Raw genomic sequence first — 27926 nt, forward strand, 5'->3', positions numbered from 1 at the left:
CTTATAAATCTGTAAACATAAAAGTGCTTCTGGCAACACCGCGACATTCCCAGTAGACAAACTCAGCATCGCGTTCTGAACGTAAATGATTTCCGCTGAAAATGCCACCGACTCTTAATTTGTATGCTTTAATACCTCTTGCTGAAGAAGACCTCACATTTTTTATTCATGGTGGAAATATTTTATTGCATTACTCCATTTTTACAGCTCAAATAACTACTTACACTTCACAGAGAAATATGTGCAGGAGGAAACGTGTACAAATTGCACTGGTCATGCATATAAGCAAAAGGTGACTGTATACAGTAAAATGTAAAAAAAAATGTTTTTATATATATATATGAAACCACCTCACCATGCCTGTTGCATTCCATAAAAAATAGATCTTATAACAAGAGCACAGTGACTGACCTTAAATAAGAATTAGTCATCATAAATCTAACAGTTTACTCTCACAGTGCACGTTGAAGCAGCAGACGTCTCCAAAAGCGGAAAGCTTTCGACACAAATCACTCCTGATAGCTTTGAAATCAGCAACAGAGAGAAGGAAAAGTGAAATCATGTGCATTTAATACAATAACTACACGGGTTATACTACGCTGACAAAATGTCATCTTGGGGCATCTTTCTACTCCACTGTGGGTCTAAAAAAAATACTTGAATGTTGTTAAAGGACTGTAGATGACATTAAAGGAATACTACGATGTTTGGTTTGGTTTGAATCTTACATTTAGTAAAACTAGAAAATCAAACGCACAAGCATAATTTATTTAATGTCCCTGCTTAAGAAGCTCGAGGCACAACTGTGGATCTATGCAAGCACACACTTACACCCAAGGAAAACTTAGTACAGTTAGCTTAAGGTCCGGTCAAGCCATCAAGTGAACACCCATAGTTTAAACCCAGGACCAAACATAATACACCAGATTTTCTTTAAATTTTCTTACTACATTCATTTTCTGCAGGTGGGTCAGTGTTTACTAAACATATCAACAATTTTTCACTTTTTTTTTTTTTTCTGAGAATTAACCAATACTTGAAGTAAACTTGCCAGTTTGGGATTCAGGACTTTGTTGCTCCATCAGTCAAAATCTAGTCTAAAATTAGACATAAGGCTTTAAAATCTAACATTCACCAGAGAAATTCTACAAGCTCGCAGACTTGTCTTTAAGAGGACGTTTGACTAATTTAGCCTGAGAGGTTTTGTTGCTGTACTGTAGAAACTCTGTAAAATCAAAAGGACCAGACAAAGTGAGGAAAACGTGTACTGATCTCCGAATGTCAGGAAATGCCTACCAGGCGTCGACTCGTCTTCCACACCTGCTGATGCAAATAGTTAAAACAGGAAGTGAAAATACTAACGTGACTAAAACCAGGACGGGATCAGCTGGGGGCCGGCGTCTACCTCAGGTACATGAGGAGTGTACTGTGTTTCCTGAGGTGGACGATGTTTTAGTAGGAGTCAGAGCAAGATTTACTGACATTGTTTGATAATTGTTTGCTTAGCATGTTATTGGACTTGAACATGATCATATTTGATTAACTTATATTGCCGTGAATATGGCTTTGCATAACTGGACCAGCTTGATTTCCAGAAAATTTAGTTGGAAGAGCATCTTCTGATGTCACCCAGGTCATATATCCATGAAAATGACACAAAGTTGAATCACTCACAGAAATTCTAATGGAAAAAAATAAATAAAAAATTACATTAAATAACTATTTTAGCCATTGTTAGTCATTTAAAAACAATTGAAGTTCTGAAACGGTAGAAATTTCTTTCACAACCCTCTGAGATGAACACAGCCATGATTACACAGGATTTATAGAGCTTTTAAGATGCATTACATGGACCACAGACATTCAACAAACATTTAGATCAGCAACAACCCATGATCAAAACTTGGAAGAAGTAGGTCTACTGATTGCATGTCTGTAAACGGCACAAGTCCCACCTGAACCTGCAGAAATATAAGACTAACACTTGACTCCACAAGCCTATACTGATAACAACACTGAACAAGAAGCACACATGAATTAAAGTGGTTTTGCTCTAAACTACTCATGATTCCTTTAAACAGAAAATCTTTTACAAACTGAATGTGGCTGCTCTCCAGCCTAACTAGGGTGATACTACTAGTACGTGTAATTTGAAGCTACCTAAATGGCTGGATTCATTTAATCGTGTATTTCTGGATAGGAGTTGATGTGCAGTGAGACGGCGCATCGAAAACAAACCGAACTGAGCAGAATTTGATACGAAAGCAACTTCAGGCTGCGGTTTTTGTATTATGACTCGAGTTTGTTGCACATGTTCTGATTCGTTCTGTGTTGAGTCCCCACCAGTTTCTACACACAACTCATTTTAATTAGACGTGCTGATCTGAAGTCACCCATCCCTGACCATGGCTACAGTATGAGGTCAAACGCTTCAAGTGAACAGTAGAGGTCAAAAGTTTCACTGTGTGTGTGTGTGTGTGTGTGTGTGTGTTCAGAAAATAGTTGTGAGGAAAGTGGTAGCATACAGTAATGCATGTTAAATATCCACAACAGTTTATCAGATCGCTCTGATCGAAGCAGCCGGGCTTCGGTTTTTGGCACGACTCCTTTTGCGGCGTTGAGGTGGAACGACGGCGACAGACGCGTTCAGAGAATCATCTGTCTTTGACTACAAGCTGTACATTCAAGATCCTTCTCACTCCAGAGGTTTGTTAAATCGTCTTTTCAGACCAGACAGTCTCTCTCTCTCTCTCTCTCTCACTCTCTCTGCCTGGACTGCTTCGTCCTTCCCAGCTCACGAGTCTGCTCTGGGTTGTGGCAGAGTCAGTTTTGTCAGTAAGTGCAGCTCCTGTGTTCACGGGTTGCGGGGTATGGAGTGGTCGAGTGGGAAAGACAAGGCGCAGTGATCCGTCGACTTCATGGCTCCTTTGCCGAACCGGCAGGACAGCAGCGAGCAGAGGTGACGAAACACCGACTTGCGGAAAATGATGAAGACCCAAGGATCCATGATGGGGTTTAAAGAGTAAAAGCGGAACGCTCTGAAGTTTTCGCCGTCTCCGGAGAACGGCTTAACGGCATTCATAAAGCCGGCAATCTGAGGAGGAGAGAAGGTTGCGATTAGACACAGAATTTACTTTTCATGGGTCAAAATAAAAAAATAAAATAAATATAAAACATCTATCTTCTTCTTCTTTTTTTGATGACGCAAACGTCTAAGAATCAAGAGGATTCGTGCAAAGGCATAACGACTCCTTACAGGTTTTTCCATCAGTGACGGATGAAGCAGAAGACCCTGCAAACAACTCTTGTTTAAAACCAGCTAATGCACTGATTTGTTTCCTCGTGTTGCTTTTTTCTCCCCACTGTGTTGTTGATTTTTAAAGAGCGTTTCCATCAGTGGGAGGACAACTGAAACTGACAGTCGTATTTTTCTTCAACGTGCAAAAGGGCAACTTGAGGAAATGGTTTCTGATAAACAAACTTCTTTACTGAAAACTCTCCTTGAACGCCTGCCTCACAATGAAGACTACCGCCGGCTTCTCAGACTATTTAGCTACAACCAAGGTTGTCGCATTTCCACACACTGCAGCCACTGCAGTACCAGGCCTGGGGATGTGATGAAGCATCCACAGACTGGTTTGTTTTACCACAACTGTGTTAGTTGTTTCCTGACAGACAAAACATTTTGTCTGTTTGTATGGTGTTTCGCAGAAGATGGTGACACCTTTCTATTTCAGTAAATATTGATCCAGAGACCAATCTAGATCGATAAATAATGTAGATAAATGATGTAATTAGTAAAGGCTTTATGTATGTAATGTAGTTGAAGCAAAAACAGCTGTTCTGTGAACAAAGGGCATCGTAGAGAACCAAGTAGAAGCACAGCAGACGGGTCAGAGAGAAAGCTTTGGTGAAGTTCTTTTGTTTTTGCTTTTTAATAACTTTTGTGGCTTTAATGGCCTTTACTTGACAGTAAAGGAAAAAGAGTTGTGAGAGAGGGGGAAGACATGCGACCAAAAGGTCAACGGGACGCGACTCAAACTCGTGTCAGCCGTGTCGAGCGTTCGACACGGCGTGGAAACTCTTGCGATGCATCTAGGGGCTGTTGACTGTTTTGAAGTTTTCTTGACGTTTCAATTTAAACAAATGCAACAATACTGTTTGCAGAAGCCGATGCGTCTGTAACAAATACAGTGCAGCATTTCCTGCACTGTAGCAAGATACAGTGCCGGCTTCACGCTGTGGTTTCTCTAACTCGGATGCCACAAAGCACTATCAAATATCACCAGGCGGCTCTCTAATAAATAAACATTGTGAGATTTCTGTTTCGCAAAAACAAAGTGGCCCGAATGTGAACAACCATGAGCGTGCAAGGCTTAACTACGAGGTTTTACATTTGAAGTTTGACAGGCTGTAGGTAGGCGGCCCAGACAGAAGAGGCAGCAGCTGGCTGCTGAATCACCGTGGGGAGAGAGAGGCAGAGAGAGAGAGAGAGAGAGACGCAGCAGCTGGCCCAGGAAGCTCGCCACCTTGCTTCTCTCCTCTATCAACAATTTCCCATTTTCTTCATGAAATATCCAACAAACAGTAGCCTAATTAATGACCTGTGCTGATTGAGAGGCCCCTGCGCCTTGGCGTAAATGTTTTGTTTGTTGCTAGGGCCTGGACTGAAATCTAATAAGCTCAGCACAATGCGCGAGGGGCCAAAGTGAGCGAGACCAGACGGAGGACAAATGAACCTACCGGAGGGACGAGACGCAGACCTGACTGCGTTCGCCGCCCCGCGCATCAGTTTCACACAGAGGGGATGGTTTGCATTGACCCGTGGAGACACCTGCAGGAGATCAGGCCGGATTTCAGCTGTGTGGGTAGAAATGCAGGAGGAATGGAGCCTGAAGCCTTTTTTAGTGCGCGGGTTTGCTCACGCAGCATTTTTAAGACCTCAAAAATGACTTTAGAACAAGCAGAACTTGGTTCAGTTCAGACGTAATTTCTTTTGTATGTTAATCTAAAACTCCATCTGGAATCAAAGATTTGGTTAATTCAGTCTTCTTGGCCGCAACCTCAGATTAAAAGCAAGAGCGTTCGCTATGCAGGGTGGAACAAACCAAATGTCCAGATGTTGTTGATTTGCTTTTAGTACATATCACTCTGGAACTTTTTGTAGTTGCAAAACCAATATTGCATCAGAGCTATTACCTAACACCCTTGAGAGATGAAGTATGGGTGTCGAGTTGTGCACCACACAACAAACAAAGTGCCAGGAAAACCGCGATAAACCGAGCCAAGTTAGCGTCTCCCAGTTTTACCTGAAGCCTCTTGCGTCCGTCACTATGAATTTTATGAGCTTTAGCCATCCAGGAAGTTACATCGTAATCAAATCAGCTCTTTGCGAATGCTTTTGTGTGCTCTTCCATTTGCAAGTTTCAGATTCATAAAAGTTCTGTCAAACTGGGCCGCATGTTATCGATTAAAGGTGCATGTGCATTAAAGTAGCTGCTGCAGCTTCAAGAACATTTATGTAGCAAATTAAAAGTGTGAGATAAAAGACTGAACGCAAGAAAGCATAAGTCCAGCATGTTTAAATTGAGACATTCAATAAAGTAGTTGGTTTTTTCAGTGCTTAATATCATTTATTCTGAGGGCCAAAGTCAATTCTGATAAAGAACTCAACAAAGAAACAATTTAGCTTTTCCGTTATTTTGATGTACAATTACAAACTGAGTGGTGTGTATTTTTTAAATTGGAAAGCAGAAGGCACATGAGTTTCCAATTCTTACTTTTGAACATGAGTGCCTTTATTACATTCAGCCTCCTGGAACGTACCAGACGGGCAAAGCGATATCCCCTTTAGATGCTTCAAACAGGTAGAAATACAAACTAAAAGCTGTAAAAAGAAAAAAAAAAGTGCATCATCCCCCCACCCCCTCCGCTGCCCACATTTGTTTTGTTCTTTAACATAAAACGTAGTTTGGTTTGTGGTTGCAGAGAAGTTGCAACAATTGGTTTTGCACACCGTTGCTCACCACATTCATCAAGCTCTTCGTGTCCGTAGTTGTGAGACGGTTTAAATCCCACTTCCTCACTGCCGTCGGCTCCAAAAGTTCACTTCAATTCATGAGTCATCGGAGGGAACCGAGAAGTGGAAGTAGATGTTTTACTTATGGCACTTTGAAACGATTGAAATTTAAATAACCGGTTCCTTTAAAAGATAATCAATGCACCAGTAGGCAAGAGGCGTTTCATTAATCAGAAATAAAATTATTCTGCAAATCACCTACTAGATAGAAAACAGGTAAGGAAAAAATAAAACATTAAATAAAGTTATCACAGCAATAAAGTCGTTTATTTAACCAATCAGCTAGTTATTATGTCACTCTGTGGTTTGTCACATTAACAATCCAAGGAGATTAAAAATCATTACTCATTGTGACAGTGTGGCTGAATAACTGATCTGCCACCTAAAAGTGGGTAAATTACATGAAAGTCAAATTTTCAGAGAACTAGTCTGTACCAGATTTACAGACTCTCCCTTCAAGGGTGACTGAGAGATATTTGTCTGTGTACAACTATTTCCAAAATAAAACCCCTGCTTTGAGGAACAACACTGCAAAAAGACAAAATCTCACAAAATATCTTTCGTCTAGTCTCTAGCATCAAACGTCTTGAATATACTTGAAATGAGACAGAACTAACTTTTTGAGATTGTTTTAAGTCAATAATTCCTTAATATTGCCAAAAACTGATGACAAGAGAAAAAAATGTATTGTTATAAATGAGATAATCTGCCAGTGGAACTAGACCTTTTTATAAAACAAGCTCCTACATCTTGCTGGAAGGTAAATTAGTTTTGTCTTATTTTAGGTGCACTAAAAACCAGAAACCAGACCAAAAATACCAGGTAAGATTTTGTGGGGTTTTTTTGGCAGTGAAGAGGAAGTGATGAGATACTTCTACAGCAGCAGAGTAAAAAGGTTCAAAAGACATGTTTTATATAAATCCTTTACTGACTAAGGCATGACGCAAAGATTTGATTAAGACTAAAAAAAAAAAAAAAAAACCAGAAAACTCCTCTGATAACATCAGAGAAATGAAATATCTTAGACGTCTTTGGGAACAATAGCGAGCAATCCCTTTACAGCCTTGGCTTCTGATCAAGAAGCTGCTCTGGTTCAGCGATTTGTTATTTCCACACAAAGTTATCATCCCGCCTAATTCATCACGCAGCCTTGCCAAAAACATTTCAAACACACACGCGCCTCGTCTCGGCGGTGAGCGTCTCGCTCTGCGTTTACCACCCTGGCTCTGGCTCCTGCGTGCCACCCTGCCTCTTATGGTCCTCTCGGCGGACTCTGAGCCGCCACGGAGAGCGGGAGCAAATCACCAGCCGCTCTCTCTTTTCCAAGCACCGCGGGCTGTGGGGCCGAGACTGATGACATGTCAGGATCTCCTTAAACAGGAGCATAATAATGCATCACTGGGCGCTTAGAGAGCAGAAGCAGAAAAGAAACGGGGGACCATGCAGGTGCACTTTAAATGTTCCTGTTATGCTTAAGGATGTATTAGGCCTGCAAAAGCAAATGTGCTCATACTGTGTAAACAGTTCATAGTTGCAAACCTTCTGCAAGCTTTTTTCTGAGTTAAAGGAAGATGATAGAGTTACAGTACGATGCAAAAGTATTCATTTTTCTCCCAACATTGTCTCACATTTAGCTCTGGAAAAAATGAAATTTTATTTCCGCATCAGATTTCTCACAAAATTACCATTTAATTTTCATATTATTATGACTTTATCCGCGTATTATTTTGAGTTCATTGAAAACCTCTTGGTTATTCCACCAAATATTAATTTCTGAACTCTTCCTGAGTGAAAACATTGGTGCTGTTTTATTTAAATGAATATAAACTTGTTTTCTCTGCATTATTTGAGGTCTGAAAGCGCTGCATCGCTTTTATTATTTTTACCATTTCTCATTTTCTGCAAGTAAATATTAAACTTTTGCTTAGAATTTCAGAGACATGATGTCAGTAGTTTGTAGAATAAAAGAACAATGTTCATTTTACTCAAACATTTACCTATAAATGGTCAAATCAGAGAAACTGATCATTGTCAGTGATCTCAAACAAATCGCTGAGCCCTCACTTTATCTATATACTTGTTAGGGCAAATGGGGCAGAATGCAAAAGCATGTTGTACTTTTCTGAGTTTTTTGTAAACAAGCAACAAAAAAAAAGGCGTTACTTCGCACGTATTCACATCTTTGCGGATATGTGTCTTATTCTTTTTTTGTCAGAAAAATAAAAAATCAAATGCATTGATTGTTGGTCACAGCACAACAGAATACAAAAGAAATGTTGAAGGAGCAACATGCTTTTGGATGCTTTTGCGAGGTGCTGCTGTGTATTAATGACCACAAAGCAGGTTTAGGCTTTTTTTTTTTTTTTTTTTTTTTACAGAGAATGAAAACCAGGAAATTCGTCGTCGCTTTATTGCTAATCTGTTTGTAGAATCCACTCTTCAAGCCAAACTGGTTATTAAGGCAAACATTTCCCTACCTTCCTAAACCATTTTGCCTGGTGTAAATGAGCACATCCTGTCAGAGACACTCAAGACGCTATTTGGGGCAGATAATACGCATGCTTCAGGAAACAGACCCCGTAATGGATGTCGACATTCTGCGACCCATTATTCTCCATCCACCAGTCCTGCTGGACTCTTCCTACCTCTCTCTCTCTCTTACACTCTCCCTGATTCGGTTGCAGTGCCGCATCATTACACGCGGCATGAGAGGAGGCAGGATGCAGACCCGCGACCCGCCAGAGACGTTGGACAGAAATACTCAGCGTCTGAAGAAGTTCCATATCTCCACAGACATGTTTAATGTGCTTTATAGTGAGATTAATGAGCAAACTGCTACAAAGGTGATAAATGGGTAGATAAAGCCTCACTAAGTAGATTTATGGTGCAGTTTCTCTGCCAAAAATTAAGCCTGTTGTGAATCCAGTGGTGGCAAACAAATCCGACGCCAACGTTAGCGTGTTCGTGCTAACGGGCAGCAGAAACATGTTGCACGTTGAAACAGAGGCTGCTGTACGCTTGCAGACCAGCCATGCCTCCAGTTTATCATCACCCAACCTGAAGTGCTTCCATGCATGCGTTCACCTTTGAACTTTGAGAAAACGTGAATCTTTAAAAAAAAAAAAAAAAAAGTCACTTGACAGTAAAGCAAAGGCTAAATTTCTCCAGAACATCAACTTAGACTGCAGCCACTCACACACAGTAGTGTGGGGGGAAATAAGTGTTATAAGTTTAAAACAACACGTTCGTACCAACGAAATTTAAACCCAAGCTGTCAATGTGGAGAAATTAAATAATCAGCCTCATCATTTACTCTGGCTGCTTGTAGCTCGACCTCATCAGCAACCAGCCACCAGCGGAAGTTCAGCAGTGACTTGTGTGTGAGCTGAGTCATATGGGCAAATATTTGCTTTCTTTTCTGTACTGTGCATGTATGTATATGCATTTTATACATATACTTTTTATATTTTTAAATATTGATAATAGATCTTCCATATCCTCTAAATAGCTATAACTTTTGCACAATTACAACCGCCTCTATCTCCTTTTAATTTAGCAAAATCTGTAAGCAAAATAACTTCATTAGGCATCTTGCATGTTACTTGAAAAGCAACTATCCAAAAACATGCAGGTCAGGCGCTTTTTTTTCCCCTTTTTCTTTTTTTTGCAGCATGTCTTCCACCAGTTGGTGCAGCCATAATACTCTGACATTAAAAAGATGACTCTGGAGGGGAATTTTCACAACCACAAAGACAGTTTGAGATGCTTAAGGTGCCGAGGGAAAAAACGCAGAGACGAGGAACGAGTGGGTGTTTTCGCCACCCTTCTGAATCACTTTTTTTTTTCCTGTCACGATAGCTTTATCTGTTTATTTGCACCCATCACACTGCATGTATGAGTGCAGCATGCAAAGAGAGGAGAGAAAATGCTTTAAAGACAGCCTGTGGTTATCTTCAGACAAGTCCCATCAAGGGAATGACACCATTTAAAAGTCCATTAGTGACTTTCCACCTCGGTAGCTGGAAAAGAAACTGCTGACGAAATTAAAACAAAAACAAGAAGCTGCACAAAAAGAAAAAAAAGGGGAAGCTAATGTCGAAGAGCGAATGCCCAGCTCTTGATGGAGGTGTGTGCCAATAAGTAGCTAGAAAAATGAGTTGAACGAGTTGCGAAATGTCTTGCAAAAGAGCGCTGGTGTTCCTCCCGGATCATGCTGAAATGTCCGCATGCAGGGGCAAAACTTAAAAATCAGTGACAGACGTGACGAAAATCTTCTTGGCGAACACAAACCGAGACTATCTGACCAGCACAAAGAACGGGTCTTTAATGCCGGACGGTCTGTTTGTTTAATATTACTGCTGGAAATGACTCAAAAAATGATTACTTTTCTGGTTGAGATGCACATTCCCACGGAAAGCCACCTGGAAGTCTGCCATGTGTGCACTTTGTCTTCTTCTCTGCCAGAAGCTGCACATATTTGAACATTACAAACTGTGTCCTTTGTTTTCACTGGCAATAAATAACATGCGCTTGAAGCAGCTCCTATTTTGGTGCATTTATCCATCATTTCCATCCCAGATGACGACAGCGGGCGACTGGTGAGGACGTGATAACATTTGTGCTAATTTTTGTGCTCAGCATGCAAGAGGGGCGATACGATCAGAAAAGCTCTATAATCTCTACATCAACTGTGTTCACCAAGCTCAGGACAGTGCATATTAAATGCCTCTTGACCCGTGTTTGAATATTCTCAATATTTATTAGCTTCTGGTTCGGCATGTCTTCATACAACTTAACTGAATGTGTTGCAAAAGTAAAATATCGAAGTGGAAAGTAGCAGGAATCTGGTTGCAGAAGTGGACACTTCTACTAAAACTAGTGCAGGGTTTTTATTAGTCTAATGTTTTGGCTCTGTTTTTGTATTTCAAACTTTCTACGCAATTATTCTTGTCATTATAAGAACAAATTTGTTAAATGATTCTCTGACTCATGGCGAGTGGGAGTCAAAAAGTGCTGAAATAGACTTGAAAAGTGATCCGACGCACAGCGTTGTGGCCACTCTGATCCAACACTGCCTTCAAAAACAAGCAGAGACGTCCGAGAACAAACAACAAATCTGTGCATGTAGCTTCTGCGGACTCTCCTGCAGATGCACCAACTCGTCACAAGTGCAGTCAAATAAACAAATGTCAAACTTTCGGCTTCAAAACGGTTTTGTCTCGAGACCGGTGACGACGCTCCAGTAGCTTTGTTTTGTTTGGTTTCTTAAAGGAGATTACACCTAGCCTAATTCGACATGAAGTTTGATTTCAGGTTAGAATCTAATTGAGTTTTTCTCGGCGTTCTGATCCACAGATTTGTGTCGCAGGCTCAGTGACCGGGAGGTGGGGGGGGCATCAGCTGGGGAGCAGCACCAAACAGCATCAGAAGCAAACAGCACACAATAACAAAGATGGATTACTCTAATAGCAACACATCTGTGCTCAAAAGCAACAAGTAGACACACAAACCGCATCAATGTTGCTCTCATCTAACAGAGTATTGATACATAAAGTTATGGAACAAAGCAAAGGGAAAAATGTTGCCGTCTTCTTATATCTTTTAGTTGCAGTTTAAAACGAGACTCTTGGCACATTTTCACGTTATTCTAAAGCTCCTCTGTTCATCAGCATGTGAAGGTTGGTGACGACAAATGAGTAAAAAGGTAAAGGTCCTTTTGTTCCCTTCTCAGACTTTCTTGTAAATCTTTTAAAGAGCTCCTGATAACATTCCCCAGTGTCTCTCATGACTGTTTTTGTGTTTACACTGCCTTTAAAGACGTGCACCGATTGCAGTTTTCTGGCCGATTGCAATCATTGAAAGATCCTGAAACGCCGATTCCGAGTTTGGTTGACACTGATTTGTTTTGTTTGCAATATCGCTAAAGATAGCGAGAAAGTCTGTGCGTTGGCAACAGTGGAGCGACTTACTGATAACTGCAGACATGACCTGGTGTGCCGGTCTGCCAGTCAAACTTTTCTCACGGGAAATCAGAAGAAGACGGCGGTTATTTTTAGACCTCCGCAGGAGATCTGGGCATAAGATTGGTGAGAATCAGACGATGGTTATCTCCTAAAATTAAGGAAGTCAGTGCACCGCTGAGAATCTTTTGTCACGAAACACATAACTAAGAAATGCTGAAACTGATGGTGAACCGAACTGAAAATGAGCGAAGAAGGCCAATAAAAGATGACAAAGCAAACAATTATCAACCTGGATAACGGCTGTTTACGAATACTTTTAAAAAAATCACAAGAAATGTTGTGTCTTCCAGAGGAAAATTTAAAAAAAATGTATAAAACAAACTGGAGACTGAAAAATGGAGGTCTCAGCGCCCCTTTTCAACAAGTAATGGGATTCATTTTAACAGATTTTTCCACAAAACACGGCACAGATTTTGTTCTGTGAAATTCCAACCATATTTTAATCAAAATCTCTCTAATACTAATCTGCGTATGAACGGGTGTGCGCGCGTGTGTGTGCGCGTGTGTGTGCGCGTGTGTGTGTGTATGTGAATGGGTGAATGACTGAATGTAGCGTTTTGGATCCTCTACGCTTCGTAAAGTACAAGTACAGGCCGTCACTGAACAGCAACGTTCAGAGAAAATGCACTCTGACTGGCTCATTTATGAGGCAACAGAAGAAATGAGGGAAATGAATTTGACGACTCAGCATACGCGCTTAAAACAGCAAGACGCGATATATGTGCTTTAACATTTTAACTCTTTACAGTCCAATCAGAACCTGCAATGATTTTTCCCTTCAACATATTTAGTGTGGGCATTTGTCAAATAAACATGTTATTTTTCATAGTTTAAGAAAGATACATGTAGCTTCCAGATGCGTTTTGGGGATTGAATCACAGATTTAATGTAGGTTTACTCTGTCTACTGTGGTACCTGTGATCTCTGAGGTGTTTGCCACCGATATTTCCTCTGGATACGTGTCTTGTTTACTGGCCCCCATGCAGATTAAATGCATATCTTTGTCAATAATTCACACCATTGTATCAAGACCACAACTAAAAGCCCGGTGGGACAAATCCTAGAAGGTGATTCCTAACAACGTATCAAGAGACCAGCTATTGCATCTGACATAGTTTTAGCAGAGGTCAAAGGTCGCTCAGAGCAACGAAAAGTCAGTGGAAACTTCTTCTCATTGCTTTTAGTAAACATTTTGTGTGCACTGCTCCTTAAAATCCCAGAACGCGACGTAGCCCTTTTCTGGTAACAATCATCTTGTGGATGCTGTTAAATCCCTGTTGTCTGCATGTCGCTCAGGCTCTGTGAAGGAAGAACGCGCTCCATGTGCCGAGCGCAAACGTTTTGGAAAAATTGCGAAGTTCTCCGCCCCCAAAAGAATAAATAAATATTGAACAACGACACCATTCAGATAAGACGCCTTAAGTTCTTCCCTAACTCAGCCCTCTGAACTTGAAGAACAAGGGGCGATATTTATTGCTGGAGTGCAAACATCCTTCTTCCTTTCTTTCTTTTTTTTTTTTTTTTGAACTGTTGCGTCATTAGTGGTAAAGAACCAAAGAAGATGCAGCACTTTTTTCCATCTTAGTGACAAAATGATCTTTTTCTAAAGACATACATGATTTTTTCGATTTATTATTTTTTTTAATATCTTGGTTTCATTTCTTTAGAGAGTCATCTGATTTCCTTTTTATTTGCTCTCCAGCACCTGCACAGACGATCACCACGCTCTGCCTCATATATGCTGTGTTTGTCGTGAGGGATTGTATTTCACTGCCGTCTCTCAGCCAACTTATATGAGCTCGTAAATCTTCTGCTGCTGCTAAGGTGGAGCACAAAACAAGCACGACATCACACATCCAGCTGTCATGTAATTTCCAAAGGTGTAACAATTACCGCTGACGGCTAACTGGATTAAGCTTACATTTTCATTCAGCAGTTTAAAAACCGTTTCAGATCCTCTATTAATATTTCATTTTTCAAGGAAATATTGATGTGGAGAGATTTGACTGCAAAAACACAAAATCTTACAATTTTTTTTTTCTGGTACAATTAAAAGAAGGCAAAACTAACATACAAGTAATCTTTGCTTGTTCTAAATTAATAATTCCTCATTTTTTTATTTTAAAAAAGAACTAGACCAGCTGGCAGATTACTCCACTTATAAAAAGACATTTTTTTTGTCATAATCTGCAAGTGGAACCAGAACATTTCCATCAATTTTGACTTGAATATATATTATATATCTTCATATATCTTGCTGAGAAGTTAGTTTTTTTTCTTATTTCAAGTATACTGAGATATTTTGCACAATAAACCATATCAAGAACACTTGGAAAGATCTTGTATTTTTTGCCGTGTATTGAAAATGTTTGTCTAATATTGAGGTTCTTTTTAAAATCATCATGTTCAAAGAGATGGATTACTTGACGTTTAGTGGTTTCCCCCCTCATTTTTTTTTTATCCTGTTTGTTCTTAAGGTTGTTCCTAATCTATTGTGTGATTTCGTGTCATCGAGGCGAAGAAAAGCTTTTTACAGCATTATTTTAACATTTAATTGAACAATGTGTAGACGATTTAAAATCTCCAACTATGCAATACGATAATATTGACACACACAGGCGTTCAAATGTTCTGCTCTTTAAATTGCTCCGGTGCATTTTGAGTGTGCAATGTGATCTCCTTCCCCTCACTGCAGAGTGACACAACAAAAGGGTCGCAGCCCTTGGATTGAGACACTATCCTTGGGTGTGGAGCGCAATTAATGTAATGGTGTGCAAGCGAGGAAGCTGCTGAATGACAGGATGAACAAGATCTGGCACACATCACGGCAAACCGAAACTCCAAACGTAGACGGCTGCTAATAACTTGCAGGTGAAAGCAGTACATGGCTGCAAAAAAAACAAAAAAACATACATGTGCTGCAACTGTTCAGAGCTGCACCCTGACACAGTGTGCAGCTGTTGTCTTGCTGCGAATGGTGCTGTGTTTTTGCAGGATTCTCCCTTTGTTTCCCACGTGCAGGCGTGAGTTATCTCAACTCTGACTTCCTCCCACAGTTAAAAAATAAATAAATAAAAAAGCTTGTTAACTTAATGGGTTTCTCTAAATTGCCCTTAAGTCTGAGAATGTGTTTGTGGTTTTTAGTGATGAGCTACAACCCTGCGAGGATCAGGGTAGTATAAAACCCGATGGGCCATTTACAACAACCTTTATGACACGCACACACCCGTTTTAAGAGCATTTATATTTCAATTGATGCCCTGCATTTTCATTAAGAGAAATAATTCACTGCAATTGCCCAGGGGAGTGATAATGTGCTTATTTGTAATTATAGTCTACACATGGGAGAAGAAGCTCCAGGGAAAGTTTACACGCCCCATCTCCAACAACTCATGCTGCACGAAGTGCTTCACAACAGACCGAAAAGAAATAAATGCAGGACAATAACGCAATTTTAAAATTTAAAAGAGGACTTCAAAAACAAAAACAGAACTGTAATTGGAAGGGGCTATTAAGGGGATTTCCCAGTCAGTCGTGAAGCTGTCGGCGCATTAGCCGCTTTTTGTAAAACTGAAAGGCAGAGTTGACATAGGCGTGTTTTCACACCAGGACGATCACACGAGAGTTCAGATGAGCTTTGAAAAGCACCCAAACAAAACAAGCATCCTTCCTTATGCAACAGAGCCAACTGCAGTTCATTTAACCCCTTAACCGCCACCCTGAAAACAATTACACGTCATCCAGCTGCTCGGACCAAACATCTCCGAGGTGAACATGTTTCATACACTTTGAAAATGTTGGTTTGTTGTGTGCAGAAACTGTTAGTCCCCTTAATTCATCTTGTTTACACCAGCTTTTGATCAAAGAATCCAACTAATTATTAGTTTAATATCTGGACTTTAACATGTATTGTTTTCTTTCATGCAACACTTTTATGCTCTTACTTCTTTCCGTCTTTCCTTTGTACGGCGCTTCGCTTTGTGTATGAATGGTGATGTTTAAATAAACTTGCCTTGCCTTGCCTAGCACAGGTCTGTCAGCAGGTTACAGTCAGACATGAATCCCTCTGTTTACCCAAATTTTTAAAAAAAATAAATCTGACTTACGTCCAGCTATCAGTGCAACTGCAGTTTAAACAAGAAAAAAATCTGAAGCAAAACGGCTGAATATGAAGCACCAAGGTCCTGAAATGGCCTAGTTGAAGTGCAGAGCTAAATCTGATCGGCAAGCTTTGATCCAAGGAGCTGTGCAGAAACGCCGTTACACGTTACACCAAAACCTTACCAATATTGTACAGAAGAGCAGCAGGCAGTTCCTACTAAATAATCTGAGATAAAACTGAAAGCAACTATTTAAATGGGAGATGTGTTTTACCCGTTTTAAAACGCGGTGACCACTTTTCCTCACAATATTCTTAGTGAAAATAAGCACCAAACAGAAATATTATGATGTCCTCATGTAACACCTTGACAGAAGTTTCCACAGGATCTGTAATAACGTCATAACTTATCAAAAAAATACATCATCGGAGTGATTACAGAATTTGATACACTGAGCAGCTGTTTTATGAAATGCCTGTCTGTATTTCTTGGGAAAATTTGTTTTTTTATTTACTTTCTTTTTATTGGGATAATCAAAAAACATGTACGGTGGACAGCATGGCCATTATATTCACAGAATGATGCATATACTACACGAGTTTAATGGGACCACATTAAATCTTAGCCAATGCTTGTTTTTTACGAAATGCAGATCAAATTTTGCACAAAGTAAAACTTAAGCCGTGTGCAAGAACAACTGGAGTTTTCAAACTCTGCCTCGGTTGTTGAAATATCTAAATTTTCTTCTCAAATGTTTATTATTACCAGACAATAATAGCCTGGCTCAAACCACCACTTTGCAAAGTTTCTTTTTGGAATCATCGTGTCAGCAGAAACATCAGAGGATGAAGATTTAGCACAATCATTAAACAGGCTTGTGGCTTGTTCTGGAAAATAAACGTTTGTTTTTCTTTTCTTCCCTGCGATCTTTGATATATTTTTAAAGGCTTTTATGATGCAACAAGAGTAAAATATGTGGAAAACTTCTGTTTTAGGGGGGACAAGGAGGTTATTCATGAGACTGTGAATACTAATGAAAAACATGGGAAATGATTGACCTCCTGCTCTCTCCACTGTAATCAATGTTTTCACTAGAAATTACTCAAAACCTGGAAAATGACCCAAAGTTGTGAACTCAGGGAGGAGTGTGATCAAACTCAGCATGTTCCAAAGTTTGAGCTTCATTTATTTTTATGTATGTTTTGGATTTGCTGTGATTTGCATTTTGCACAAGAGGCAACATTAAAAAAAAAAGGTTAATGAGTTGCAAAGCAGGTCAGGACTTTAAAGGTGCAGCCTGGAGGATCTTGGTAGCTGCTAGCAAAAAATACGAGTCGTAATCATCTGAACGCCGTCCGCTTCACCTCGTTTGTCTTTGTTGCATGCAAGAAAAAAGCACTGTACCCTTGTTTCAGTCAGCAACAAGTGGAGGAGGGGCAGCAAACTAAATAGATTGTGAACAATAAAACTGGCAGGACGGTAACCTGACGACAACCAAAACATACGATAAACGTGAGCGTGAACGGGAACACACACACACACACACACACACACACACGCACACACACACACACACACACACGCACGCACAAACATTTAGGATTGTGTCTCTCTCCATTAAAAAGAAAAAAAACAACTCTTATTGTTCCCCTTCACAAAGCGAGCTGCTGATTGCAGAGCATCATCTTTCCTGGGAAGCCTGGACGGAGCGCTAAAGTCTCAGCAGCACCTGGAGCATAAAACCAGACGGGAACACAAAGCAGTCGCAGCGTGTGTCTTTCTACAATTATGCCACACCACTTCCACGGCACGCAGAGACATCCGATACCGACGGCCCATGCAAAGGTCGAGGGATATTCCCCACCTCTGGATTCGATTTCCATTGTGATTCCTCTTCTGAGAGCTAAAATTAGCTTTGCATCAATGCGGATGCTCCGGTGCAACCAATGCACCGCAGGTCCTATGGGGCCATTAAAGGAAATCACGACCCGTCGTAGTACTGTAAAGACGAGATTCTATATAGGATAGAAAGTGGCAATCAAAGAAATTAGAACTGCACAAGATTGAATTTGTGTAAAACAGAATGAAAAATGAGAGTAAAATACTTTACAGTAAGAGCAAAATGTCAAGATTAATGATATACAGTCATTAAAAAAAAACATCACACTCCCGTCCAAAGGAGCATAAAACTGGGTAAGTTAATTTAGAAATGTTCAAAATGTGCATCATGGGCAGCATTAAAAGACAACGGGACAAATAAGTGACATAAAAAAAATACATAAATGGTGCCGTCTCAGCGCCTGATTGGAAACCTCTGAATTTATGTAGCTTTCAATCAAAGTGGACAATTTGTACTGGCATTTATATGATTCCTCAATGATGGCTCAATCAATCAATCAATCAATCAATCAAGCTTATTTATAGCACATGTCAGCAACAAGAAGGCTCAAAGTGCTTAAAGAGGTTCATAAAAACACAAAAATACCAAGTCATCCAACTTGCTGCCTCACTGTGGGATAATACTGGACTAATGTTCAGCCACACCACAAAACCACATAATCAAAACTCTGAAAGTGCGACTATAAGAGGAGCTTTCTGCAGATGATGTAATGTTTTTCCCACCAGCCTGAGCAGGGAGATTGTTGTGAGCACATATTTCTTTGTCAACAAGAAATAATCTTTGTATCGTTCTAAAACCGATATGGTATCGATATCGTCGGTATTTTGCATCGATCCGCCCATCTCTAGTTTACGGGTTGCGCTCGACTCTGTGTCTGTACTAAAAGAAAAAAACACACCACCAGCCAACCAGACAGGCCTTGTTCATCCAATCAGAGTATTCCTTGCAAATACTGCATTCGCTTGAATAAATAACAACCAGGCATTATTAAACAAAATGGAAAAACACAAGAACATGTCATACAATAACACTTGAATTTTGTACCTTAGGAATAATTAGCTAAACATTAAAATCCTCATCATTGTCCATTTTAGCTAATGTTTATTTTATATTACTTCTGAATGTGAACAGTTTGTATTAAGATCTAAATGTCGATTACTTAATTAGTATTTAACTGAAGTGAATGAAATTTCTTCTTATTTAAGTTATATATATTTTTTGTGTTTGCCTTTTTGAAGACTCTATAGTTGGAGTTACAGTAATGTCAATAATGTCTTCCCAATTACATTTGGCACCAAGTCATGTTGTCAAATTTCCTGCCAACTTCTAACATTTTTCAACCCAAAGACATGGTAGATCCCCCAGCACCTTCACCGCTGAGATTAGTAAGTTCTCTGCATCACCACTTGATAACATCACAGTCATTTTTATTTTTGTTCCACATCTGTGGCAATAAAAAAAAAACCTGAGTCATTTTCACTCTTTTTGGCAAGAATCAACGTTTCAGTCTTGAATCATCTTTGACCTTTTGGGGATTTGGAGAAGTTTCTTTCGCTTGATCCGGATCCAACTGGCTGCGGGCGCCGTCATCCAGTGACTACTTATTCCCACTTGCGTTTTTTTTTGGGAGGGGTCGTCAGTCACTGCTACGGGACTTTTTGTGGCTCGTGGCCTTTTGTAATAAGGAATATATGTGCTCTAGTTAACAAGGAAACAAACGCTAATTTGTATAAACAACGTAAAGTTGGCTCTATAAGCAGAACCTCTAGCAAGTAGGTTGTTAATTGCAGAAAGGGTTTTGGATCTCTGGCTTTTTCTTTTCCCAGGCAGCTTTGCTCTCCAGGTTTTTCTCATCTTGTTCTCAGCGGACATTTCCCCAGAGTACTTTTGGATTTGGTTTGCTGTCTTCATTTTTTACCCCAAATCACTGGAAGGCCTTTTTTTTTTGTCTTTATTTAGAAGGTAAAACTCAAACATACATCATTAACATCTGGAGTATAAAGATCATAACAATGGTGAAAGGAGCTGTAGCAGGAAGCTGCACATCGTTTCCTTTCTGAACAAGGAATAACAAACTAACTACTTTTACGTGAGTTGGTAGTAAAAAAAAAAAAAAACGAGGCTAGGTTACGAATAAGAAAGGCTTCCTCAGAATCTCTATCGATTTGTCCATTTCCAGTTCTCATAAATCTCTTCCAGGGTTCACCACAGACGCCTTTTCACGGTCAGAAGGATCCGCAGAGGCCATGTCTGGACTCTGCCAGATCATTTCCATATCCAAGTAAAACCTATAAATAGCTGAAGTAATGCACTTCAGAAGTTGCGCCGTCTGTGAATGCTCATTCTGAAATAGCAGTGCAGCAAAATGGAGGTATTAAAGCTACTCTTATCAGTGTAATACTTTCCCTTTCCAGCGGAGTGGAGTAGTTATTTAGTTTATGGATCAATACGAGCCTTCCTGACGTTTTATCTTACATACGCAGCGGTCAATGCAGTATGTCTGAGTAAGTTAAATATACATATACACTAATGGAAACTTTTTGTGAATTAGTTAAAGAAATAAGGCGATCAATGCTACATTTGACATGTTTTTTCATTTAATGGTGCTAGAAAAAGAAAGATCTTTAAACATTCTTTCACCGATCCTGGTATTGATTACTGATTTATGGGAGATTTATGGTTCTCATGGTAACATTTATTGGAAGCAATGGAAACCAAGTAGAGGGAATATTTGTTTCTTTTGTTTAATCAACAAGCTTGTAACTTCTGATGTTTGCTTTAATTTCATATAAAACACAAAAGCTGAGAACTTTGTAACGTCTAAATTGGTCAGAGCGATCTTGCTTTAAAGACCCTCTTCAGTGATCTACTGCTTATCGATATCGACTTTTATTAAAGCATTTGAAAAATGTAACAAGCGGTGACCACACATACATATATATCTGGTAATGCATTTTTAAATACGTCAGTGACTTGAGTACAAAAAAATAAATAAATCAAAGGCTTCTTCTGGGAACAAACAAATTAAGTGCATTTTTCACAGATCCTCTGAAGTAATAAAATTCATCACCTCACACTTTTACTGCTCAATGACACTTTAGCCGAGCCAACTACTGTAATGGCACAATAGGCTATAAATCTAACAGAGGTGGTGGGTAATATACGGAGACAAGCCTGAGAAGTTGAACCGATCTCAGACACACAGCAGCTTTATGCCAACCACTATCGCCACAGCTCCGTTTTACCACGTCCTTGAACGCAACGTCCCTGGATGTGAAGTTTGACTTCGAAATAAATCTTCCCCAACTGCTCGACAAGACGTCTCCTAGTTTCCACAAAGTAAACGAGGATCTGCTGAAACCTGAAGTCTAAATACGAGATCTGAAAACACCGTTCACGGTAGAGAGCCAATAGAAAAACTGGATATGATCAATCTTCTCTCTGATCATGCAATTACTATTCTTCCCTGCCAACATTATGGTGAAAACAGACACCATTTACTCTCTTCTCCCTGCTTTCTTTCCTTCACCGTTCTGTATCAGTATGGTGACAACGCTGGCACAGCTCGATATCTGCCCTCGGAGAACGTGCTTTACACATGCAAGGATAAGCCGGAAACACACTGTCGTTTCATGGTTTTGTGGTTTGCTCTTGCTGTGTTCACTAAGAGCAACATATAAGGACGCAGCGTTTAGCCTTCCGGTACATGTCAAGACAAAAATTTGCTGTAATAAATTTAGTGTGAAAACATCCCACGGGACTGAATCAGACATTTTGCTTCTCTCTCCCCTTCCCGTTCCAGCATCTGTTGCGCTATGAGCCAAACCAGCGGGTGTTAATCACCAGCTCAGGTCTGTCTGGAAAAGGTTACTGTTGCTTGTACGTGTAGAATCAGGCTTTGCAGAGTGACGAGTGCAACTGGAAAAGATTTACACGCACAAACAGGCACAGAGACCTCTAGACGTGTGTCCACGCTTGGCACGAGAGAGCTAAATTATGTAAAACATTACAAAACGTGTGCTGGAAACGCAACTCTGCACTTGATTTCCTGAAACAAGGACTTGCCTTCCCCAACAAGTCCTGAAAGCTGTCTGTGATTTTGTGGAAAGCGCGTCATGTCACAGTGTTTGGAAAAGACGACTGTCAACAATCACAACCTATCAGCAGCAAGCAAATCTGCACTAAAGGATTTGCACATTGTTTTGTTAGTCAAATCCAGGTTTTCGCCGGAGACTCTAAGCATTTTTGTTTTCACCATCCGATTTCACATCCAGACTGAGACGGCCCATCCGGCCTGCTGAGCTCAAACACCTTTCACTGGGCAGAGAGCAGCTGCTGATCCAGATCTAAAATCTCTTAAAAGTGAGTCCTGGTCAAGATCGGAGCGTGACGAGAACAGGAAAGTAACAACAGTGAAAGTGTTGTTAAAATCAGAGTGGCCAAAAATGAAATCAATGGTATATCAATGACATATAACACTTGCACTCAAAGGACAGTGACAGAAAATCACTGTAAAAAGCAGGAAATGAAGCAGGAAGTCAATCTTTGTTTTTTTTCTGTACAACAGGAAACACACTGAACTGTATAAGGAGTTGAAATATCAATGACTCATTAAAAAAAACACTCTAGCATAGAGTCCAGAGTTATTTAAGGGTGTGGCTGTAAAGTCAAATACATACTAAAAAATAATTGTCAGAACATTTTAATATCAAACTGGGGAAAATAAAAAAAAAGTTATGGAAATGCAGAATCATTTCCAAACTTATGTCATTTTTTACCCTCTTTAGATCCTGAGCAAACAATGACTAACCAGAGTCTTTAGAAAAGCTAAGTTTAGCTATAGATGCAACACTTGAGTGTGAAGTGTGAGCAAATAGGATCCTACTTACTCATTAACCCGGGGACTCAAGGAGTTGCACAAACAGAACATGAAGCAGGTTAAAAGATCTCAAAGGGCAACAAATGATTTTGATCCAAAGTCATTTAAACAGAGCTCTAAATCCATCTGCGAAGGATTAGACGTTTAGAAAGTGTTGGTTTTTACTCCAAGCCACAACGAGAGCCAATATTAGCATTTGGGAAAAAGAAAAACGGTGAATCTCCCCAAGAGTTAGCAACGAATCAAAAACGAATATTGTTTGATCAATTGAAACATATAGAAGTGAGAGCAAAGGCAGAGCAGAAAATAAGAGCAGATGCATAATTGCAGCTTCACCAAGTTAACCCCACTCTGGAACAAAAATATCTGTCATTGTCAGGGAGGCAGAGTTATGTGTGATATCGATATTTGGTATTTTATTTTTGCTGAAATTCAAATTGACATCAGGCACCAAAACACTCGGGACATTTCCAGATCCAAATCTCTTTTGACTCGAACGCCTCACTGCATTACTAAAATGCTTGCAGGCACCAAAGTTGGGCTTTCCTGAATCTTACTCAGACGGATGAGAAGAAAACTTTGTCATCAAGGCTCATTTCCCCCTCTGGGGTTTTCGACAGTGATTTAGGTCAAATACCATCATGAACCAGAGCTGAGTCAAGCATCCAGGCACAGACCACAAACTAGCATATGGCAAAAAACATGAACCCTTTTTTTTACTGCTTTCCGTAAACCACTTTATCACCAAGACCAGACAAGAAAAGCAAACATTGTTTTACAATGAAACACGCGTTTTGTGACACGCATTGAGCTCATTATTTAGTGTTTCTAGCAAATGTTTTGCGGAACTGATTTGACCTCAGATTCCGACAAAAAAGGAGAGCAACCTTCTGCCCCAGTGGAGAGAGGCAGGACCAGTCCTCCAGGGTTTTCAGGTTAGGTCCACTCCCCTAGACTAGGAGCAAAATGTGAGGCTTACTCCTCAAAACAAACTCGCACGTCTCAGACACACCTAAACACAACACGGCCGTTAAAGAGGCTTAAACTCTGCCTTACAAGCACATTCCAAAACAGCTGCCATGCCCAAGAAAGCTTCTTTTACATAAGCGTGATGATATAAGACCGAGAGTGGAGAATGACAGATGGGAATATATACACATACCTGCTCTGACGTTACCACTTTCAAGAGCAAAAGAACAGGAAGCATAAGCCACTTGTTTTATGTTACGATTAAACATTTCCTTGACTTGTTCTGACTGCAGTGTGGAGCTCTGGGATTTACAAGCTATTGTGTCACTTTTCTGTAAATAACTTTCTAGTTTTCCAGTTGTGACAAATGATGACTCAACGTTCGAAACCCGGACCAGCAGCAGCTTGGAGGGGCCTAAGATTTCATCTGTGAAATGAACAGATTTCATACATGAATCTTATAGGTTTACGCAGAAACTTATATCACTGTGAGGTGCCTTAATTTGCCAGATTATCGTGTAAATTAATTTTTGAAAACAATGGCGCTTCATCCCCTCCTCTGACGTAACTCAACCCTGTGCTATATTTAGATGTGACATTTGTGGGCTTTAATTCACCGGTGGATGGTTAATGTTCCCAAAGAACCATGTGAGTTAAAGGGACTTCTGTTGAGAGCTGGAACCATGTAATATAACAGGCCATCCTAATAAGCTAGATTTTATCACATATTATTAGGAATATTAATAACTGGCAAAAACGGAAGAGCAATTATCAAATTCCTACATTTCGCTATATATTTAGTCAAACTGATCCACGAGCCCAGGAGTCTGTTCTCCAAAAGCAGAGCCATCCTTCTTCAGAGAATCCAATATTTAGAAGCAGCAGTACACAACCTTGGAGAAAAAGTTGACATTTCCAGCAATTTCTGTGACCTCTAGCCTCGTGGGGCTACGTCAGCTGTAAGCGACTGCTCTGCGACAAACTCAGCATTAATTTGAAAAGAAGACCTGGGCCCACTGAGCAACAGATCGGTTCTTTTTCTTCCCAGCCCAGGTAAAACACCTGCAGCCCATGTCTAGGGTTTGTCTGGGAGTGACGACTCCGCTGCCATGAATTCTTGAAAACATTTTGCTTGAGAATCCTGTGTGTTGCTGGTGCAGATCATCGTACAATGCTTTTTATCTTCCACTCATATCCTTGGATACTGGACTCTGTGAACGACCAGCTTCTTTAGCAATGACCGGTTCTGCCTCTGGTCCTCAAAGACGGGTCTGCTGCTCCTCACAGGCCTTAATAACTAAGAGAAACCTTGTTTCTCACACATAAGTTGCTCAGCTGCTATAATAAAGGCAAATTACAGAATGACGCCATGCGTGGAAGATCACCGACAATGACCACCACTGGCTTTAACTGTTGTCAACATAATGCGCTACATATATGTGACATATGAAAGAAAAAGGGACGCAGTGCTTCGCTACTAACTGTCAACACTACGACAACGAGATAGCAAGGTTAGCAAAAGGTTTTAATTAATAATAAAAGTAGCAAGAGAGTGGTAAGTAGGTCAGTTATTGACTTTTGCAACCTTAACATGTAGATGTGACGTGGGATTTGATGTGTTTTGGTTCATTTAAACAACAACAAAAAAAAAAGCAGAGCAAGTGTTTAAATGAGCTAATTAACCACTGCTGTGTTAGATTAGCCACTGCAGCTAATGTGCGGTAGCTAATCTGCATTAGTAGATTAACACAGGTTGTTCATCTATAGCAATGGCATTACGTTGCAAGAAATATTAAAATCTTTGCCAGTGTAAGTTTTATTGTCTGAAATAAAACAATAAAATATAGACGTAGCTGAAATGTGCCTTTAGAGTTTTCATTTGCAGCAGAGATGCTGGAAGACGTTCAAATAATAATACATAGCATGTTTTCCACTAAGCAGTAAAAGAAAGGAAAAAACAACTGTTGAGGTTTTCCCTCTCTCCTCCGATTTGCTCTTTTGCATTGGGGGACCAAAACCTGCTCTAACCCAGGGGCCCGCATCCCGCTAAAACCCGGCCCTGGATGGAAGAGGGGTGCATGATATACTCACGGTTAGAGGCAGGGAGCACACCATAAAGATGATCGTGATAAGCGCCAGCATCACCACGTGGTCCATCTCCTCCTCCCCGCGTCCGAACCAGGCCAAGCTCCGCTTTTTCTTCCGGGCCACCGACACCACGGAGCCACGGCGCACCAGGTGGCTGCGGTGCATCTTGCACAGGCTGACGATCACGGAGCCGTTGCAGACGAACACGACGAAGATCAGCAGCGCATTGAGCGAGGAGTAGGACAGCGAGAAGGCCAGGATCAATTTCCCACGCTCTTCCCAGGTGCCAGGGGCGTCCCCCATATCCATGAAGCACCACGTCCCTGGGCAGTACTGCCGGAACTTACCGTACCCGCTGAACGGCAAGAGGCAGAAACTCAAGGAGAAGAGGTAAACGAAGAAGAGGGCGACTTTGGCAAACGTGGGGCGGATGTGCACCGAGTAAAAATACGGGTGGCTGATGGCCATGCAGCGCTCCAGGGCCATAGCGCACAGGATGAGGGTGGACGCCAGTCCGAAAAAGTTCACCACAAAGCCGAAAAGGTCGCACAGCTTCTCCCCGCCGAGGCCGATCAAGGACATGTTGTGGGCGTAGCAGATGAACACCGGCGGGCTGAGGAGGCAGGTTCCCAGCAGATCGGTGAGGACCAGGCCGGTCACCAGGATGCAGAAGACCGAGGACCGGGAGCGGTTCTCCTTCTGATGCACTAAGAGGATGAAGAGGGCCAGCAGGTTTCCCACCACTCCGAGCGAAAAGAAAGTGATGGTTATTGGTTTGTTGCCTTGGCCAACAATCGAGTGCTGGCCGTGGCACTTTGAGCTGCTGTTCATGTTTGCCAGAGCGGGGTCTCCCAGCATGAGGAGGGTTCACTGAAAACAATCCGAGCGTAAATCCTGTTTTCTGGAGACAGTCATTTGGCAAAACAGTGAGGGTGCGGAGTAAAGGGCGCGATGCTGCCTCGTGTTAACACCCTCACAGCCCCATCGCCCCTCACTGCACGCAGGTCCTGCAGAACATATGAAAGTGATTTTAGATCAGGCAGAAAACCCTAAAATATCACAAAGTGGCATCATGCTAATAGAAAAGTCTTGCTCTTTGTCACAACGTCAAAATATGATTCACAAGCATATTTGCAATGAATGATATAGTTACTTACCTCTCACTGAAGCAGCAGTACAATAGTAATAATAATAATAAAAAAATGTATAAAGAAGTTTCAACTTTTTCCTTCCTCTAACTTTCTCATTTTGCAGCTCTGGCTGTTCCGTATTTTTCTTTTTTCTTTTTCTTTTTTTTTTTTTTACTCTGAGAAAAATGACAGCAAATACTTCGATGCAGACTTTGAGTTTAAGCTCTGCCGACTGATCCGCACGGACTTTCCGGGCACAGAAACACGACTGATCGACTCAAAGCTTTTTTCCCTCCTCCTCTTTAAGTTTGTGCTGCGGCGCTCCACCCAGTCTGTTTCGGATCGATTCAAAAATCCCTCCCACTGTGCGACACGTGTGTCAGAGATGAAGGTGATGTTCAGAAGAACAGTTCCGCAAGGACGGCGGCTGTGTTACGATAATGATGATGATGACGATGATGATGACGATGAAGATGATGATGATATGTGTATTTAAATTTGGCCAGTGTAAATATTTGTAGAGCAAATGTAAACCATCAGCAATCAAACTAAATCGCAATTTCTCAAATTATACACACAAAAAGTGTAAACAAACAAGCTGTGCACACGTACGCGTTTTTTTTAAATAATCACTAACATAAACAAAACGAATCAATAGAAAGACCAAAAATAAATAAATAAATAATAACACCGACAGAGAATATAACACCAAAAACATACCAAATATATAAATTCATGTAATCTTTTTAAAAGTCACA

General features: G+C 40.6%; 1 protein-coding gene across 1 annotated transcript; it reads right to left on the reverse strand.

Moving 5' to 3' along the window:
* Positions 1-158: 158 nt before the first annotated feature.
* On the reverse strand, positions 159-27813 carry ptgir (prostaglandin I2 receptor). Its single transcript, XM_015014011.2, has 3 exons — positions 27196-27813; positions 26042-27045; positions 159-3094 (listed from the first exon to the last, which is right to left on the reverse strand). The coding sequence occupies exons 2-3, from the start codon at positions 26894-26896 to the stop codon at positions 2855-2857; spliced, it is 1095 nt and encodes a 364-aa protein (XP_014869497.1). The 5' UTR covers positions 26897-27045; positions 27196-27813; the 3' UTR covers positions 159-2854.
* Positions 27814-27926: the final 113 nt, after the last annotated feature.

Source organism: Poecilia mexicana, unplaced genomic scaffold (assembly GCF_051168715.1).
Source record: "Poecilia mexicana isolate PSO_F unplaced genomic scaffold, ASM5116871v1 scaffold_13, whole genome shotgun sequence".
Lineage (NCBI taxonomy): Eukaryota > Metazoa > Chordata > Actinopteri > Cyprinodontiformes > Poeciliidae > Poecilia > Poecilia mexicana.